At 33.7% G+C, this 20300-nt stretch overlaps 1 protein-coding gene across 3 annotated transcripts in view; it reads right to left on the reverse strand.

Annotated features, from left to right (window-relative positions):
- The window catches only part of LOC145292196 (lysosomal cholesterol signaling protein-like), a 90527-nt gene that overhangs the window by 45823 nt on the left and 24404 nt on the right, over positions 1-20300 (reverse strand). For 2 of the 3 annotated variants that reach the window (XM_080138500.1, XM_080138503.1), the window contains exons 2-3: positions 8677-9056; positions 5974-6261 (exon numbers count right to left, since the gene is read on the reverse strand). In XM_080138500.1, the coding sequence (XP_079994626.1) occupies positions 5974-6261; positions 8677-9052 (664 nt within the window). In that variant the 5' untranslated portion in view covers positions 9053-9056. Of the gene's footprint in view, positions 1-5973; positions 6262-8076; positions 8096-8676; positions 9057-20300 lie in introns of those variants that run through there. The other variant, XM_080138504.1, reaches the window with a different exon arrangement.

Below are 20300 nucleotides of genomic sequence, written 5' to 3' on the forward strand. Positions count from 1 at the left end.
TTGATATGATACATATCATAATTCTAAGATTAGAGTAATGGAAAATTGCATTAGATATTAACAGACTGGAGTTATGACTGTTACAGGAAGTTGCATTATGGGAGTAAATCCGAAGTGACACAGAGTAATGAAAAGAGAAAAGTCTTTCATTTCAACATGTTAACTGATTTCTTTTTTTTTTACAAGTTGTCACGATTTATCAAAGTTATCACTCAAGAATAAGGGTCAAAGAGTGGATGGCGGTCAGCAGTACCACAGCATAGTAATCGTTAGTGGTGAAAATTGGGTATAATTTGATTCTTTAAGGGGACGGTTCTACAGCTAGCTTGTTTACATTGGGCTTGCAGACGACCACGTTGTAATCAGCTAGAAAGCAAGCCAACAGAACAGAGTTCACCAGGTTGCCAGATCTAAGAAAGAAGCTTTGTTCATGGAATATGTGTTTAGATTTAGGTACAGTTAGAGAGTGAGAGAAATTGTTGATAGTCGTTGTAGCTAGTCGAGTGTTTTTTGTGAAAGATTAGCAAGGGTTGGGTGAAGGGCCATAGATTGGAGCTCAGATGACTTGGTTGCCTTTTTCAAAGCTTTGTTTTTTTTGTTTATCTTCCCTGCAAGCAGCATCGATAGGAATTTTATGTATAACATTGCAATGCTGCAAAAGAATAAAGGTTGTTGGAGATTTTCCTTTTACATTACAGCTAGCAGGGAAAAAAATACAGTGGCTGCAAGATCACCATACAACTTCAACGAGACAACCAGCTGGTTTTGTCATTGAAGTAGACTACAGACAAACCGTGTGGATCGAAGAACACTTCACACTATGTTACAAGAATAGGCAACAGATGGTGTCCAAATGACGGTTTTTAACTGCTTTTCACTTGCAGGAAGCTTAGACATGAAGATAGAAATAGTCCTCGTGGAGACTAAGGGCAGACTGAACATTACCTCATTCAGACTGCTTATAATTAAAAATATTAAAAAACAAAACTAAATATTGAAAAATGTTCAAGTTTAATAGTATTTATTGTATTATTTAATTAGCTTTAATATTTAAATAATTTTTATTTTTAATATATTATGTTATTTTATATAAGAATTAATTGGATTTTTCAAAATTGTATTTTTAGATTCATCTTAGTCAACTATAAAATAAGTTTCATAAACATAAAAATAATTCACACCTAAACTTTACTAATAAATGTGCATTATGAATAACATAAGCGAAATGCAATTGTTTTACGATTTAGTATTAAAAATTCTAAGTACAACATCAATAGAAAAATATTATAGAAAAAATAAGAAACAATTATAATAAAAAATGTATAGAAACAATTTCTGACATTATTTTACCTTCTTAGTAAATATAATAAATAATAGTCTTATTTTAATTATTTCTCTTGGTGGTTGTAAAAATGTGAATTAATTACAACTCAGAATATATAAATTTTTTTATTGAGTCTAAAAATATGATTGTTGCACAGTAAAATGCAATGTTTGTTATGCTGATGTTCATCAAACATAGAAAAAGAGAGGAGGGGGTTCATTAGTTCTGACTATTAAGAAACAGACCGGAGAGGATGGAGGATGATACTGTACAAAGAGAAATGAAGAAGAGGGTTAAAAACAATATACAGTAAGAGGAGATGATAGTGATGGATAGAAACTCAGTAAAAGATACGCCACTTATTAACTTAATAATATGTGGCAGATAATAGATACGCCACTTATTAACCTAATAATATGTGGCAGATGAAAAGAAAACTGGAAGAAGGAAGGGGAGTTGTGATGTGATAAACAGTGATTATTGAAAATTTTTCCCCTGTTGATAAAGGGGAGAGGAGGAGTACATCTGAATTAGTGAGTACAGAGTTCTCCCATTTCCTTTATTCATGACCAAAACAAATAAAATATGGATCAGGACTATATATTTGCCCTATCTGACTTGTTTCATTGAACAGATTTATCTTTTGCTATAAACAATTAATATTAATCAGAAATATGGCGAAGGGAGAATCTTTACTTTAAACAACAAGGCTAGTATATATGTTTGCTTTTCGGAACCCTAAACTAAAGACTTCACAGGAACTTGTATCATTCCATTTTTATTTTATTTCATATGATATTATATGATATTATATTTTATTAACAATATTTTGAACAATTCCTAATCTCATTTTTTTCACTTTCAAATTGTTTTATTTCTATTTTCATCTATTTATATATGTATTGCCATATCTCCTATTTACTGTTTCTATCTCCTTCCCTTCTTTCTCCATGTTCTTTTCTATATTTTTTCCTTTCTTCTTTTATTATTGGCTCTCTAATGATTCCCATTATTTCATAGTAGCATATATTAAAAAAAAAATAAATAAATAAATATATATATATATATATCTTATACCCCCTGTATCTACACAACTACTGAGCGAATATTACTCAATTTCCTTTACTTTCATTATTACTATTATTTTTATCTTTATCATTCTATTATTATTATTATTACTTTCTGTTACTACTATTACTATTATTATCATTATTACTATTATTATTATTACTATTATCATTCTTACTATTACTATTATTATCATTATTACTATTACTATTATCTCCCGACATGCATATTTTTATGATTTTATACCTATTCAATCTATGCCCTGTAATTCTTAACTTACTTTATTTCTTAGAGATCTTTTATAGCAAGACACATCTTAGTTACTGTGAACAACGCCCCCCCCCAATCCTCATAAAGCGTTGACATGTCAAATTCCATATGACAGCCAATAGTGATCGCTACCTTGTCTGCTTGTACTTCCCTTTTTCCATTCAGCCCTTATCTCTCTATTTCTCTTCCCCTACCGCCGCCTCCAAAGTCTTACACCCTTCCATCTTTTCTTCTTTTCCACACACTTCCTCCCTCTCTCTCTCTCCCCCCCTACTCCGATCCATGTCTGGCTGAAGTTTTTAAACTACATTTCACCCCTTTTCGATGTTTATTTAATTATTAAATCTTAAAACTTAAATGTTGTCAAATCAGAATTGAAACTCCCCACCCCTTTTTTCCCTTCTTCTAATATTGTTTTTTCAAATTCTAATAACCATTTCTGTTAAAGTATGACAAAGTTACTGGATCATAGATACGATTCGCTAACAGAAACATGTGTAACTAAGCAGATAAAATGGTAATAAAATAAAATTTATATATATATGTACACACACACATTATATATATATATATATATATATATATATATATATCAATAAAGAAAATGACGATATAAAAATATATAAAGATTTATTCATTTATTAAAAAAAAAAAAAAAAGTGATACATAAATTAGGGGTGTAGGGTAAGATCTCACTTATCCTATGCTCCTAATTGATGTACCATCCTTTTTTGAAGACTAAACTGCTTTTAAAAATGGCTAAATTTGCAGAATTTGGCTTAAAAACATTGAATAGTTCTAAAATGGATGACCAATTTACTAGAATATTACATTAGAAACTGAGCACCCTCTACAAATATTTAGATATTGACTTTTCCAACCTATTTTTTTATAATCTGGTAGACTAGTGTCCATTCGATAATCCATTGAAAAAATTGAAAAAAAGATGAAAATAAAAAAATACACAGGGTGTACCATTTCCATATGTGTCCTTTTTTTTTTTTACTATTACCTACGTATATACTACCCTTTCAATTTAACCTTATATGTTCTACCTACTTTTAATTATTATTTACCATTTGATCCTATTCCTTCATTCTTATTTCATACTAGACTACCGTGACCCGTTGGGTCAGTATGTTATATTAGCTATGGACTTAATGTATGAGCGTGACACTTGTGACGCAAAGAAAATACTTTTTGTGACATAACAGAAACATTTCTATGAAAGTATATTAAAAATGAAAAAAGAATAGAGATAGATTTCTATGAGTCGTTCTGGTTATAATTGTTTATTTAAAAAAAAAAAAAAAAAAAAAAAACTTACAGCCATTGAATTATAAGTGGTTTGCCATACTTATAGATAAATTTGCACTATTCAAATTTTGATATATCGTTTAATTTAAACGCAAAAAAAACAAAAACAATTGGGACGCTGAAAACGTACACAGTAAAACAATACGTTGTAAAATGCTCTTATGGTTGTCAAAGGTTAAAGTAGATTTATTTGTAAGAAAATTGTGTTAAAATAACTTAAACGTAATACGGAAATGAACAATGTAAAAAAAAGCAGAAAGTATTAACAATTATTTAGATAATTTTAACGTGAAAAAAAAAACAATTGGGACGCTAAAAATGTACACAGTAAAACAATACGTTGTCAAGTTGATTTATTTGTAAGAAAATTGCGACAGTATACTTGTAATACAGAATAGTTGCAAAAAATCCTCACCCTTCCCATATTTAATAATAATTTTGAAATAATAACGTTAATATTTCAGTGCGCAGATCAAATTCTGCAAAAGTAGCGATTTGTGTTTATTTGTTTACATTATTATGGGTTAATGTTTATGCACGCATGTGCAACCAGATGTCATAAACCGGAAAGTAGGTTACATCACTCATTACAAGGTCATTTGAGTTTTATAATTATATAGATTTAAATGCCATTAAGGAAGTTTTTCTATAATTTGCACTTTGAATAATTCTAGCCCTACTCTTCTGATGAGAAGCTTCAAAATGCCATGGCCTAAAGAGGGTTTTTTTTTCTTAATTTTCCCCGTCAACTTTTCCTTATTGTTCTGATGATTTAATAAAGTTATGTATAAATTTATTTCCTGATCTTTCATTTTATATTATTGTTTGCTCCTCTTAATAGTATTGAGCTTTTTTTATCTTGATAAGTTTTGCTTCGATAACAATTATATTATATATTAAGTTATGAAAATATGTTTGTAAAAATCAATACATAATATATAGCTTCTAATGAGACCTTATGTGGATACATGAAATGAGATACACACACACACACACATATATATATATAAAATGAATGAATGACAAAAGTCTATATTCCAAAGTTCATGATGTTCACCATCTTATAATTTTATTCCTTTAATTTAGTTGACATTTACAATTCTTGACAGTATCTGTTTCATCACACAAAATCAATCCCTTAATTATTATATCAATTGGTGAATCTATTTCGGACCATGTCTACAAGGGACTATGTGGGAGTGAAGAAGCAAGATGTATATTTGCATTACATTTAAACTTTTTCATGTTAGAAGTCAAGGAAGCAGGCAACAGGGAGGGAATTCCAAAGTCTAGCAGTCCAAGGGAAGAAACTATTGGAGTAGAAAGCTTTCTGGCATCTAGAAACCTCACCAGTGAAGAATGGGAATATTGTGTCTTGCCAAGTTAGCCGGGGTATGTATGTCAAAGGGGCACAAGTGCTGTGAGCTTATCCAAGCACATTCTATTAAAATATTTGTAAAACAGACACAGGGATGGGGCAAGAGTATGACCTTTGTTATTTGTGCTGCACCTATGAGATTGGAGACTCTCTTTTGGACAGAGGGACTAGTAATAGATGCACCAGCCCAGATGTGACAACAATACTCCATGCATGGCTGAATAGTAGCTTTATAGAGATATAAGATACTCTCAGATGTGAGTAATTTACTAGCATGTTATATGGAGCCCACTTTCTTTGCAGCAATGAAAAATGTGAACACATGGTTATCTACATTTTTATGATTTAACATGAGATTTCTTTTGGTTTTAAAATTTGCAACAAAATTGCACCCCTTCACTGTTGAGGTCCCTAAATGCCAGAAAGCTTTCTACCCTCGAACAGCTAAACTTTGAAATTCTCTTCCTACTGTCTGCTTCCCTGACTGTACCGATATGCAGAAGTTTAAATGTAATGTAAACCTAACATCTAGGCATCGTCTCAAATAGTAGCCTCTTATGTCTAAGAGTTTGGAGTGAATGTGAAAAAAAAAAATTTTAAATAGAACAGAACTTACCCAATTCTGTAAGGATATATTTTAATATTCCTGGCACTTTTTGGTCAAATAAAAGATTGCAAGCTATCCCCAAAATTGTCATAATCACAATGGGGTTGCGGATGACGTCTACAAGAATATGAAGACATGCCATGAATTTGCTTCGTCTTTGAGGAAGATTTTTCAAAGTTCGGGCATTGTGAACTTCCATTAGGATGAAACCAATAGGATTGAGGAATGTCAACGATATTGGAGCAAATAAATAGATGTACTTCAGATAAAGGGAATCTGGTCCATAGAGGGCCTTCACTGCAAAAGAAATAAGCTGAAATTAATTACAGAGGAAAAGAAAAATAAATACAAAATTGAACACTTATAAATATCAAGAGAGAAATATGGGACTTGTTGCGTCACCCATCGAGCTTCGGTTAGATTGTTTAAATCAGATAAAAGTGAGTTTGCAAAGCTAGTTAAATATTAAAATATTTAGACAAAAAAAGTAATTTTCTGCTCACTAAATCTCCTACCCCTTCTATCATTAGCTACGGTTAAATAGTATTACTATTTATGATGATATTCTCTTTTGATTATTCCGATCCGTTTATGTTTCGCATTTTGGAGATGAGGATTGATAATTCTGATTATTCTGATTATTCGAACTACTGTTCTCATTTGTGTCATCTGATTTCATCGAACTACTGTTCTTATCTTGAGTGTCATTTTTACAATGTTTAGGTTGATGTAACCTCTGATCTTCTACAGGTGTATCTGCAAGGACCTGAGGTGCAGTGGTTAGAGTACTTGGAAAAAAAATCAATATTAAAAGTGATATTCTCCTGAAGGTTGAAGGTTCAATTCTCATTGTAGGCGACTAAAAAATACAAATGCAAATTACTTAGCACCTCTGTCTAGTCATGGCTGAGGGAACAAGAACATGCTACCCCCGTGAAGTAAATTCGAAATTCCATCCAAATTCCAGAGTTCAACAGAAACATTTCCAAGTTCGATAAGATATACATTTAGAAGGTTGGAGGTTACATCGACCGAAACGTTGTGAAAATGACATTCAAGATGAGAACAGTAGTCCAATAAATCGAAATGATACGAATAATGAATCCCTATCTCAAAAATTCAGATATGTTTTCATATTGAGTGTTATTTTCACAACGTTTCATCAATATAATATCCAGCCTTCTTCAAGTGTATCTTCTCATCAATCAAACTCTGGAATTTGCATGAAATTTTGAACAAAACATTTTATTTAATCCACGGGGGTAGCATGCTCTCATTCCATCAGCCATGACTGGGTAGAAGTTCTAAGGAATACACAATTGTATTTTTGAGTGTCACCCACGGGCCCATGGCATATTTGATAAAGTACTTGATAATAATCAACTGTAAATTATACTGTTCTAGATGTTGAAGGTTCAATATTCAGTGCGGGCGACAAGTAAGAGATTGGCTGAATTATGATACTTAATAAAAAAGACTAAACTTTAGGTTAAAATTAAATATATTAATCTTTAAAATTTACACAGGTGTGATGTGTATACATGTCCATATACAAGGTGCCTTAAATAAAATTCCAGATTTTTTTTTGTATGAGCACTTAATAGCACACACATGAAACTTTAGTCCCCTTCGAAGTAATCTCCTCCAGCTGCAATTCACTTGTACGATTCCAACAACTTCTAGAAGGCCCCATGGAAGTTCTCTTGTATGAGCACATCAATGACCCTCGTCAGTCTCTTTCATCTCCTCAATTTTCTCATAAAGACAGCCTGTAAGGTTTTAAGCTTAGGGAATAACCAAAAGTCAAAGTGGGTGAAGTCTGGACTATAAAGAACAGGAGGAATTGTCTTGGTCAAATAGTCTGTGATAAGGATGGAGGACCCTTGGGACAAACTTTGCACAAATTGTGTGTACAGTTCCCACACTGACATCAAACTGTATTATCTCTATACACACAATGGTCCTTATCCATGAAATTCTTTATTTGGCCAATCAACTCTCATGTTCGGACTTCCCTACTCATCCCACGCCTCTCATCATCCTTTACAGACTCCCTGCTTTCCTTGAATCTCTTATGCCACTCAAAAACTAATGAAACGTTTGAATATTTACATATATCATCTGGAGATCAAGTGTTAGTGCCTAGGAAGCCCCCCCCCCACCTTGATTTCTGAGAACTTTGACTGAAAGAAAATGAGACAAAAAGGAAGATTTTATTTAAAAATTTTTTTATTTTCTGATTGTGAGATTTATTTGGAGTCCTGACGACAACATAAAAATGTCAAAGCATTGATCGATCTACCTAAACTCTTTAAAATGTTTTTATTTATTTATGTATACACACACACACACACACACACACACGCTTCAATGACATTATGAAAAATGCAGTATTAAAGTGTCAAACGGCATCAAACTAGGAAAAGAAATAAAGTATCGTCTGCTGTCCAAGCCATATACTCCAACAATCCACACTTTTGCACAATTTGTCATTTGCAACCCACACAAATAGATAATAAACAAATAAATAGACAAAGTTGTAAGAACCTCATATGTCAAATTGACAGGAGAGTCTATGATGATACACACACACACACACACACACACACACACACACACACACACACACACACACATTATTAATTTTTATTATTTCACATTAAATTTTATTGTTAAAAGAAAAAATGCAGTTAAGCACATCTGATTACTTACACATAGGATAACCGAGAGCAAAATCATTGCTTGCAGTGGTAAAAATTCCATAAATTCCAGCCGCTCCAAAGTTTATTGGTCGATAAGTGAGGAATGTGATGGTTAAAACCAAACAAAAGACAATAACTTTGGCAATTAAAATGCACGTGAGAAACTTCCAATTTACTTCAGCAAAATTAAGTTCCCACATTCCAAGAAGAACCATGGACGGCAAACATAGATTCCAAACAAACACTTTGATTCCCTCGCCATATTTGGGCTTGATCATGCCAAAACAGCCTACCAGGTAACCAGCCAGTATCACAGCAAAGCATTCGATCAACGCAGAATATAATTTATTGAGGGAACCATATTCTACAATGGTTGAGTTATTCATTGTTCTAGAAAAGAAAAAGAAAAAAAAAGATTTTTATTTTTTCACAAAAAACATAAAATCATGAAATACATTCTTATGAATGTCAAGGAGAATCTTCAGTGATGCACTACTCTCATTGCCCATTTCACATTTTATATCATATCAACTCAAGCAGCAACCATGACTTGCATCCAGATGTGTTAGACCATCTCTCTTGTGACGACACTGAAAAAAATAAATAAATGAAATACTGTGCTCGGACAATCTTCAACTTTTTATTTTAACATATCAGCAAGCATCAACCAGTGAACAAAAAAAAAAAAATAGAAAAATAGAACCTAAGTAAATGAACAGTCAGATGGGAAAAAATATGAAATAAGTATAGCCATAAAAGAAGTACAAAATATAATGATCTAGCAGGGTAATCCGGAGTTGCCCGGGTGAAGGAACAACATATAATTCATTTATTTACTTCTTTTCCAGGTTAAACCCAAAATCAAACAGTATCATACAGGTTAGACTGCTATACCTCTATTTTTTTAGCCAGTCTGAGAAATTGTCTTCAGATGGATAGGCTGTTGCATAGTCTCTTTCCATTCCAGTCAAGTGACTGGACAGTGTATGATTAGGTGGTGTGTGTCCTTAAGGGGAGGTCACTATATTTTGGGCTTGATTGGGAAGTCTATTTGTCTCCATCTGTGTTCGTTTACTGCAATCCTGCAGTGTTTTGTTCTGATCTAGTTTGCAGCTATCCACTGCTTCCTACTATTTGTAGCAAAACCTGGGAGGCACAAAGTTGGGCCTCCAATGATGTCCTCCTTTGAGAGTATTGTTTCTCCATTCCTATTTCCATATCTCAACTGGGTTGAAATTTTTTATTTTGGAGTTGTGGAAGGGCTTTCGGGACTTGAGTCTGGAAATATCTGGGACATCTTTTAAAATTTGTTAAATTGGTAAGTCCCTGGTGTCCTCCTCGACAAAATCAGATGAAGTTTTGAAAAACCAGTGAGCAAGATGAAGTGCAGTATGGTTTACAAAATATGTCTAAGCAGCCATCAGCATTGCTCAGTAGGGGTTCTTCAGATGATTAGAAATAAACTAACCCTATCGTCAGAAAAATTGTCAAGTCTGGGAAGGTGGATTTCTTGAAATTAAACAGGACCATCATCGTCATTTTGCAAGCACAGTCGAAATAATGGAGCTTGGTAAACTCCATCTTTTCATATGACTGTTAATGTGCGCACCCTACCACTACATACATCGGAAAGTAGGAAAACTGCCCTGACTTTCCATATACATACAGCACCTTGATAGTTCCAAATGGTTACCCATATGGTACTGGCCAGGCTCAATGTTACGTAACTTTGATGATCTGACAAGAACCAGTGTGTCAATCTGATTGTACCATAGAGAACCATGACAGCCCAAGAGCAACAAAGCCAATATCAGCTCGATTGTTGAGGACGTCTCAACTGGTAGAAACAACACCTACTCAAATTAAATGTTTGGGTATAATGTTATATACAAAGAGGGAAAAGGTGAAAGAAAAAATCTGTAATGTTAGGCATGATGGGATTCACTTAATGGCAGATGTACAAATAGTTGCTAGTGCGGGATATCCTTTAGCAACCGTACTACAAGCAACAGCAATGACAACAACGATTTTCAGACTATGCTTTATTTCTAAGCACTCATTGGTGCAAGCATTTAACTTTCTTTCTAGTTTGCCCAATCAAAAGCCACCTCTTAGGTGAGCCAAATACACAACCAAACTTAATAAAAGAGAGCACTAACTAGCTCCTTTCTCTTTTTGACCAAGAACCGACACAGTGAGCTAATCCATCTACATTGTTTCTCTCAACCCTCGAACTTATCTCTTTCTTGAGATACAACCAAAACACTCCCAGGTCTTTTGGGCTCTGAGCTGGACTTTGACAAAATCTAAAATTCCAACATGGCTACAGCCGACACACATGAACTAAATAACGTAACACATGTATGGTAGCTTCGTTCAGTCTTAACAGACTGGATACCCACTATAAGTTGTGCAATCTCCAACCACGTCTCCTGCATTGGCATTGTTCGATACCAGTGGCAAGTGAAGGTTCAGGATGACTTGAAACAATGTCAAGATAAATGGAGAGCATATAGAGCACCTAGAATTCCTAAATGGTCACCCATCTGGTACTAGCCAGGCTCATTGTTGCTTAACTTCAGTGATCTGATGAGAACCAGTGTGTCAATGCGATTATACTGTACATACATACGCATGCATACGTGCCTGCAGACACATGCAAACATATACACAGGCCTACATAGACACAGCTAGACTTCCACACCTGTGTACATAAAAAAAACATTCTTATATATAAACTCCTTTCCTTACAAGCAGGAAATTCATCCTAGCCTTCATATATTAACCTTTCTCTTTTCCCTACTAATCGGACATTTATTTAACACCACGTGGACTTTCTAACCTTTTGCCTTTGTCCATACTCACGAACATATTTCATTATGAACATCTTTCTCTTTCATTCTTCTTTTATTTATGTTCACAAAGACGCCTCAATAAAATTGCTTTAAACATTAGAATGAGATTTTGTTCTTTTATTCTACAACGCCACTCCCACCTGGTAGGGTACAATTAAATGGATGATGTAAGCTACTATTCTGATTCATTTCTCTAAGCACCCCCCCCTCTTCAGAGGAAAATTAAATGAAAAGGAAATAGAATCAACATGTGTCATCATATCAATTACATAGCCAGATGACTAGTATGCATCACTAAGGAAATATGACAGACAATAAGAGAAATAAGAAAAAATAATGCAACATGGAATATATCTGTCATCATGTCAGCTTTGTTTATATCATGTTGCAAAAACGTCATTCCAAGAATTTTTTATATGAACAAATGGTTTTGATTATAGTCAGCTAATGTACTTCCTAACTTACGGTGTGTCTGCTACCGGAAGCGATGACAAGGCAAATCAGTTCCTCCATTTGAAGTGATTTTATGTAAATCAAATATAAAAAAAAGACATTGAAAAATATACAATAAAAATTAACAAAATAACAAAAAGATAAAAAGGATCGAGTAAAGATTAGATACCCCGTAGCAGACGACAAAAATAAGCGAACAATTCAAGAGGCACCGTTTGTTCGACCTTGACATTGCCGTTAGTTGTTTCTAAACTTGTAAACAGGTCAAATAGCAGACATATTCGAATGTTCGCGAGCAAGATTTTTTAAAAATATATTTACAAAACTTTTTAAGATTTAGAAGTAAAAAAAATATTTACAAAACATTTTCTTTAATATTAAATATTTACAAACCTTTTAAGGATAAAAAAGAAACTTTTTTCTATTTACACAAAACTTTTTAATGTAAGTAATATAACAAACGTATTTAAACAAAATATATTTAAAGAGACCTGAGCTCCCTAAATTATATTTAAAAATATTGAAATTTATTTTCTTTTGGAAGGGGGAATTCTTTTGAAAACTATATCTCCCTCAGTATTTTCTTTTTTCTATTTTTGGGCAATTATTAAGACTCCCAAGATGTAATCCTCTCATGTTGGATATTTTTTCTTGTTCTCACATAACACTCGACACTTGTTCTTTTGAACTGAATAAACGTTTTAAAATAAGTTAAATCACTGAAAACTTAGCCAGCTAGATGGAAAATGAACACTTAGAAAAATCAATTTTGTTTTTTTAAAACCACAGTTTTCTGTAGACAATTTTTCCATGAATGAGTTTTCCAGGCATCTAAACAAAACTAATCCATTGTATTTACAATTCTTCAAAAATGAAAACAACAAAAATGGCCATAAAATCAAAATTGTGCATTTTTTTATTTACAACTTCATGTAAAATGGTTTTCTATACAGACATAAGAAAATAAATATTTTTAAAAGTTAAACCCTTCAGCTTTATAAAATGTTGCAATTTTTATCAACCTAAATTTATTTATACTTTTCATAACATGAAATATGGGGGGGGGCACCAAAAAAATATTTACTCTCATATATTTATAGAAAACTGCTTTTAAAATATAAGTTAATTTATAAATAAATAAGTGCAGCGGCCATTACATACGGCTGGAACAAATCTCTGGCAGAGACACTTTCATAGCAATCACGGTTTCAATGCCCAAGTATATTAGAACGCACAGGATTATGTCACAATTTGCCCAGCTGCACAAATGCGATAAGGAACTATGTTGCGCACCACACACAGTGATACAACAGACAGACTGGAATGTTCCAGAACACCCATATATAAGGTTTTGCCTGTAAAAATCAAATTAGTCCAGTTTTATTCCAGTTTCTTTTTTTTTTTCCTCAGAGATTGGAGCTAAAGTAACTGCCTTAGAAGGCGTTAAAATACTGTCTTGAATTTGCACGCCAAGCAAATGAATCTTAATTCTCATCATAGAAAATTACCACAGCAGACAAGAATTACTTCTTTTCGACAATGTTATTTCGAACTATTGTTTTCTTATGTGATAAACACACACACACACACACACATAATACTTACATGGTTTAATGATATTTTCCCCTCCAAAAAATAACGTGTCCTTCTGTCATAAAAATCAGTAATCTTAAACTTCATACCCTTTTCACGAGACACCCATTTAGCTAAACCCGCCTAATGAACATTCGTTACAAAAAACCTTAACGTTGGAACGATTTGAATCAATGTTTCTTAAACACAAATTATTTTATTTCAATACAGCGATCTCGAGTTCTTTGTCAAATGTCATTATTTTTCCAAAGTTGTTCACGCTTTTATTTTATATGCGTAAGGATATGGTTTGGTGGAAGCAAATCAATCATGTTAAATTTACCCTTAACAGTCCAGTGGATACTCTACTACTTTCGACTTTTAGAAATTCCTCAGTCTTAAAAATTGATTGATCCTGATTATGAATTGGTGAACGCAGACTCACCCCCTTTACCTATATATAAAAATCTGATCATTTGTTGATTTGTGCTAGATTTTTTAAACATGTATTTATGCTTCCCAAATGATCCCTACATAGGAATGTTGTTTTAAGGCATCGATAATATAAACACAAATTTAATCTCACATTTTCATTATATTCGTACGCTGAAAGAAAAAAAAAGAAAAAAAGAAAAAAGAAAAAAGAAAGAAAGAAAGAAAAAAGAAAGAAAAAAGAAAAAAGAAAGAAAAAAGAAAAAAGAAAGAAAAAAGAAAGAAAAAAGAAAGAAAAAAGAAAAAAAAGAAAAAAAAGAAAAAAAAAAGGAAAAAGAAGGAAAAAAGAAAAAAAGGAAAAAAACTTTGGTAAATTTTTACTTACTTTTCATCTTAATCACCTTTAAAATGTCAGCTTTTAAAGGTTTTCGGGTATGCTGAAACGAATATCGCATTTAAATTCTTCGCAAACAAGTAGTTTTCCAGAAATTAAGCAATCTAAGTCCTATATGTTATAAGTGATGGTCATTGTTTTATCCGTTGTTTGCTGAAAATTTAAATGCGATATTTGTTTGCAGCATACCCGAAAACATAAGCCATTTTAAAGATGATTGTTAAGGTGAAAAGTAAAAATTTACCTGACCAATTTTTTTCTTTTTAATATTACTAGTTTATTTGAAACTTCTTTTAACTGGTACAAAAGTTATGATAATATTAAATTAGCTTACAGTTATATCGTGTTGCTTATGGGTGGGGGTAAATGTTACAGTAATCTTCAATGGATTTATTTACAAAAATGCCGGCTTTATTTTTTTCCGGTCTGGGTTTTTGTATCGGTGTTGCATGTGTATGATGAAATTAGTTATAGTATTCTATTTTTAATGTTTGTTTTGCATTTATTAAAACAGTTTGACCTTCTGACAGGTTAGATAAACCAAAATATAAGGAAAATACGGGGACATATTTGGGGCTTCACCGCCTGTAAGAATGTAATTTGATTGGCTATTGAAATTGACGTAATTATTGTAAAAGAATTTAAAAAAATAAATTATTGTTAAAAAATTTAATTATTGTCTAACTGTTAATTATTTAATTATTATAAAAATATAATTATTGTAAAAGAATTTTTTAAAAGTCATTTAAGTAAAGCAATTTTAAGTAAAGCAATTCGATTAGCAATTGAAAGTTAAAAATTTTACTTTTTTTTTTAAATTAGAAAAATTCAGTAAAATCTCATTAAATCATTACTAAGCAAAAAACAATCGAAAATGCATAAGGAGGCTTAGAACAAATTGTTGATCATGTATTGTGAGAAATTCTGCAGAAATAAGCAGGCTCCTCATTGGTCGGTTTGTCCACCCACGATTTTGTTTAAACCATTCAAATTGCTTGATATGACTAACTGCCGAGGATGTACTCCTGGCGCCAAATTCATCCTTTCAGATCGCCAGATTCGACAAAGACACAGGTTGAAATGGATGTTCGAATTCTCAGTTGAGGCTTGTAGCCTTAAATCACTTTGTCTCATTGAGACGTTTTAATGCCCTAATGTGGGGCGAAATGTTATCATTTTCAAACACCAATGCCCTTATGGTGGGTGAATTATTATATTATCACACCCTGTTGTGCTCTGTGAATCAATTGGCTTTCGTCATTACAATATAATGTCTGTCAGAGATAAAATTAAGGTCTACTTTGACCTGTCATTTTTCCGCCATTTGGACAGTTATCTACAGCGGACTCCTCGACGCTACTGGACTCACACAAAAACATGTTCACATTTCAAGCTATATTACTTGCCGCATACATACGCGGCCACGTCCACACACGTACATATATTCACGTTCGCATATATACACTCACATTCACATGTAGATAAAGACACGCTAACTTCTGCGCACACGTAGCACACAAGGACGACGTCACTTCCTTTCAAAGGAAATCCACACATGCGCAAAAGACACACCTATAAAAGGAAGAGGCAAGCTGTTTCCAATCCTTTTCAAACCTGCCTTCAGAGGTGGTTGGTCGGCACACCAACCACCGCCGTTTCGGCACGCGCGTACCTCACACCACTTGCTACTATGTGGGACAAAAAGCTAACAGACCGTATGTACAGCTTTACACTCTTTCTCTCTCTACATATACAACTTGTCCCTGAGAATACCTTCGCGTAGCTGACTGCTAACATGGCGTACAGCTTAACCCACTATCTTTGTCTACACGCTGGACTATCATTCTCATTTCTACGACATTACTCACTTCTCTTCCCACGCACGAACAAACGATAGTGAGATGAACACATATTTCCTTTTTCTTTCTACACCACCAGTCTCGCAACGAACGATGGTTACACCCGCGTGGACATGAACACAGGTTATATCTAAAACATTCATTCTTTCAACAGTAAATAAACGACATTTATCTTATCCATCAATTGAGTTTTTGTTTCCTTCAATTCCATTCGCTTCATTATTTTCTTGTAACGGGATTAGGATTTATATATTCTAGTCCTCTATAACTTTCAGTATCCATCCTGGAAGATATCACTCAACTCTTCAACCTGTTGCAGCATTTCTCAAAGATGAACTATTACGTGTTTGGGGGTGTCACCAGCTCATTACGCCAGATAGCTGAAGATGACGCATCTTTTGCAACTTGGATCTTTTTGCTTTAATAAATTTTACGTTGAAGTTTAAAAGGTGAGCCCGTTGTAATTCTGATTGGTTTTCTTACATTCTGCCAGGGCAAAAACTTTGTGAGAGAAATTTTCACAGTATTAACGCCGCAAGAATTACATGACGTAAAATGTTCCCCATATATTATTATGTATCTGAAAACAATGTCATTTTAATAATGTTTGGTTTTTCTGTGTTTTGGCACTTGTTGTTACGAAGTGAGTAAGAGATCTCATTTCAATTTGTGAAGCTTTCTTTGCGAGAAAGCAACAAAATTAGCAGGAGCAGCTAATGCATCGTGGAACGTTTCGGTGGCACGTACAGCTGCTGTATACACCCACGCAATTTTCGTGATCATAAAAACTAAAACTAGTCTTGTTTTCGCCGACGTAGTTGGAAGCACAGGGATGTTGTGTTTTCAACCAATCGCATTGCAAGGAAAGAGAATGTAAAAATATTTTCCCTAACAGCCTTCACTGGGAGCTGGTCTGTCCACTATAAAAGGTGGCAAACGTGCCAAAATAAGTCAGTCGAGTCCAGAGTTGAAGTCGAATCAGCATGCTGTAATTACCGACTCTGTCGGATTTTTTTCCGACGTTATACAATCATCTTCGCACACATCATTCATCAAACTTCTACACATGGAAGCACCAACAGTGAGAATTAACATTTACCTTTCTTATTTCATTATGTTTCCTATTAGCGCCAGACTTTTCTCTCCTAAGCAGTTACAAACATTAACTTTACGCCAAAAACCTTTCCTGAACATCCTCACATCCTTACGGACTTTGAACACTTAGTTTATTTTTGTTTACGTTAAGTCTTTTTTTTTTTTTTTTTAAATAAAAGATCGAGAAATCAATCATTTAAAATTTAAACTTATATTGTTTGTCTGGTTCCTTCTACCATACGCTTATGCATAATATAACATTGTGCATTTTTGTTACCATTCTGAAATAATGACCTTATTTTGAAAGCCATTCTTAACATGAGAGGAGGGTTTTTTTATAACTGTTCTGTTTTTCTATCTAACAATTTAAAAAAAAAAAAACTATATAAAAATAGCGCGGTATCAAAAATGCATAAGCACCAAATCATTTTAAAAATTTCTGTATTTAATAAAAATCATTTTAAAAATATTGTTTTTTTTTTATATTGATTCAATTTAATTATGTCAATTTCAATATTGTTTCATTTTATTTTTTAAATTCTTTTACAATAATTACGTTAATTCAATTGCCAATCCAAATTTAATTCTTACAGGCGGTGAAGCCCCAAATATGTCCCGGTATTATCCTTACATTTTGGTTTATCTAGACTGCAAGAGGGCTAACAGTTTTAGGTTGAAAAATAAATGATTAAGTTGCGTGGAGATAATGTCGAAATCGATTTCACAAAATAAAAAATTAGATGACTGAAATAAGAATGAACCAAAAAAAAGAATAGGATTTCAGAACAAAAAGTGTAGTTTTCCACTTTAGGGACTCCCACTTTGAAAGTTTCCTCGCAGAATTCATGATCGAAGAAAAAATTTCTGCGAGAAAATGGAAACCTTTATTTTTAGTTCATCACATTGCGTCACTGACAAAAAAAAAACGAATAGTAAAATCGACACTTCTGTGGTATGCGGACCGCGGCCATTGTTAGGAAGCGATAACTCCAATTTCTACTTGGTTAAATAACACGGCAAACAAGTAACAAACAATAATCCCCCCCCCCCGAACAGTAAAATATTTGGAATCCAAAACATTTATTGTATAAAAATCTTAAAACTAGTTTCTTGTTTTGTTTTTACAACAATAAATAATGCAATAAACCTGGTGCTTTTCTAGATTAGTGGCTCCACAGAGAATTATATGGTTCATCTTTGGTTTGAGGGAAAGGGAGGGAAGATTTTGGAGCTCCAATGACCCATAATAGTCGACTTTGGTATATAAACTTACTTTTTATTACCCGTTAATTTACCCCCCCCCCCGCTGCAACGCAAATAAAACTAGCGGCAACACCATATTTTATAATAGCAGGGTTACGTGCCGTTGCCAAGAGATTTAGATAACAAAAGAAAGGATTTTAATCAATATCTTTAAAACTTTTTTTTTTTTTTTAATTAACATTTTCACCCCAAACAAGGCACGTTGCCACTTTTGTGTAGGAGGCTACTATCAGGGACATAAGCATCAGGGGGACTATGTAGGGAGTTGGGCAACAAGATGTCGGTCCACGTTACACTTGAACTTCTGCATGTCAGTACAGTTGGGGAAGCAGGGATCCGGAAGGGAATACCAAAGTCTAGTGGTTCTGGGGAAGAAACTACTGGAATAGAAGGCTCTCTTACATCTAGGGATCTTTACTGTGAAGGGGTGGGATTTAGCTGCTTGTCGGGTTTGGCGGGGGTATTTACATTGAGGGGGTAAAAGTGCTTGCAGTTCGTCAGAGCATTCACCGTTAAAGTACTTGTAGAAAAGGCAGAGGGATGCAACATTTCGTCGATGAGACAGAGGCTGAAGCTTAGGTGACAGTTCAGGACCTATCAGATTGGCGATTCTCTTTTGAACCTTGTCTAGGAGCGAGAGACTAGTGGCAGATGCACCAGCCCAAATATGACAACAATACTCCATATATGGGCAAATGGTGGCCTTACAGAGGTACAGGATACTTTCGTGCGTTAGTAGCTTTCTAGCACGGTAGAGAGAACCTACCTTCTTTGCAGCGGTCCTGGCAATACTCTCAATGTAATTGTTCGAACTCATGTTTCCTGTGAACGTTAGGCCGAGGAGTTTAAAAGATGTACTTTCAGATAAAGAGTCATTGGCCATGTTTTTTCTCGCTTTGACATTAATTTATTTTATTTAAAAAAAACGAAAAGTTTATAAAATAAAATTAGGTACAGGGCTAATCAAAAAGTGGGAGGGGGTCTACTGACATTCTTGTCACTGTACCTTAGTCATCTAATATATTTCTAGCTAGTTCTCAATCACCATAATACCACATTCACACCAGATGTCGTCCTACTTAAAATTCCCATATCAATTCTTTTTTTTTTTTGCTTTGTTTTGTTTTTATATATAACTAGCAGGGGTACCCGGCGATGCCCGGGTGTTTTGAGGTGCGTGTGGTTTTGGGTAAATAAAAAAGTTTTGGCAGGTGAGTATGAGGATCGAACCCGAACTCTTGAGGCAAAGTTGGAAATTAAAGTGTGAAAAAAAACAGTGCGATGTTAACCATTGGGCCACCGTGACATACAACAGAGACACGTCTGAATTTATTTATTTAACTATTAAAAACAGCTATCCGCAATAAAAGTTAACTCTGCTGCTTCGATTTTACCTAATTAAGAAGGTCAAATAGAAGTCACGCAGTTAACTTTTGCTGCGAGGCAGCGTTTTGGTTTGTTTACTCAAATTTTACTGTTTTTATTCCCCAACAGATGTTGGGGAGGGGGAAACCAGCTCCCAATTGTCCAGATTGAATAGCAATTGTCTGATATACAACATTGATCAAAGCTGATTGCTTCTGGACGTTTCCCGGCGCGATGCCGAGAACACCTTCGTTTGAATTAGTTTCGCTTTTTATACGAAAAAGCCCAATTAACACATGAGAAGCCAAAATAGCAATAATTTTGTAAAAGTCGATGTAAATAAATC

Source organism: Euprymna scolopes, chromosome 13 (genome assembly GCF_053919585.1).
Source record: "Euprymna scolopes isolate OS-2025 chromosome 13, ASM5391958v1, whole genome shotgun sequence".
NCBI lineage: Eukaryota > Metazoa > Mollusca > Cephalopoda > Sepiida > Sepiolidae > Euprymna > Euprymna scolopes.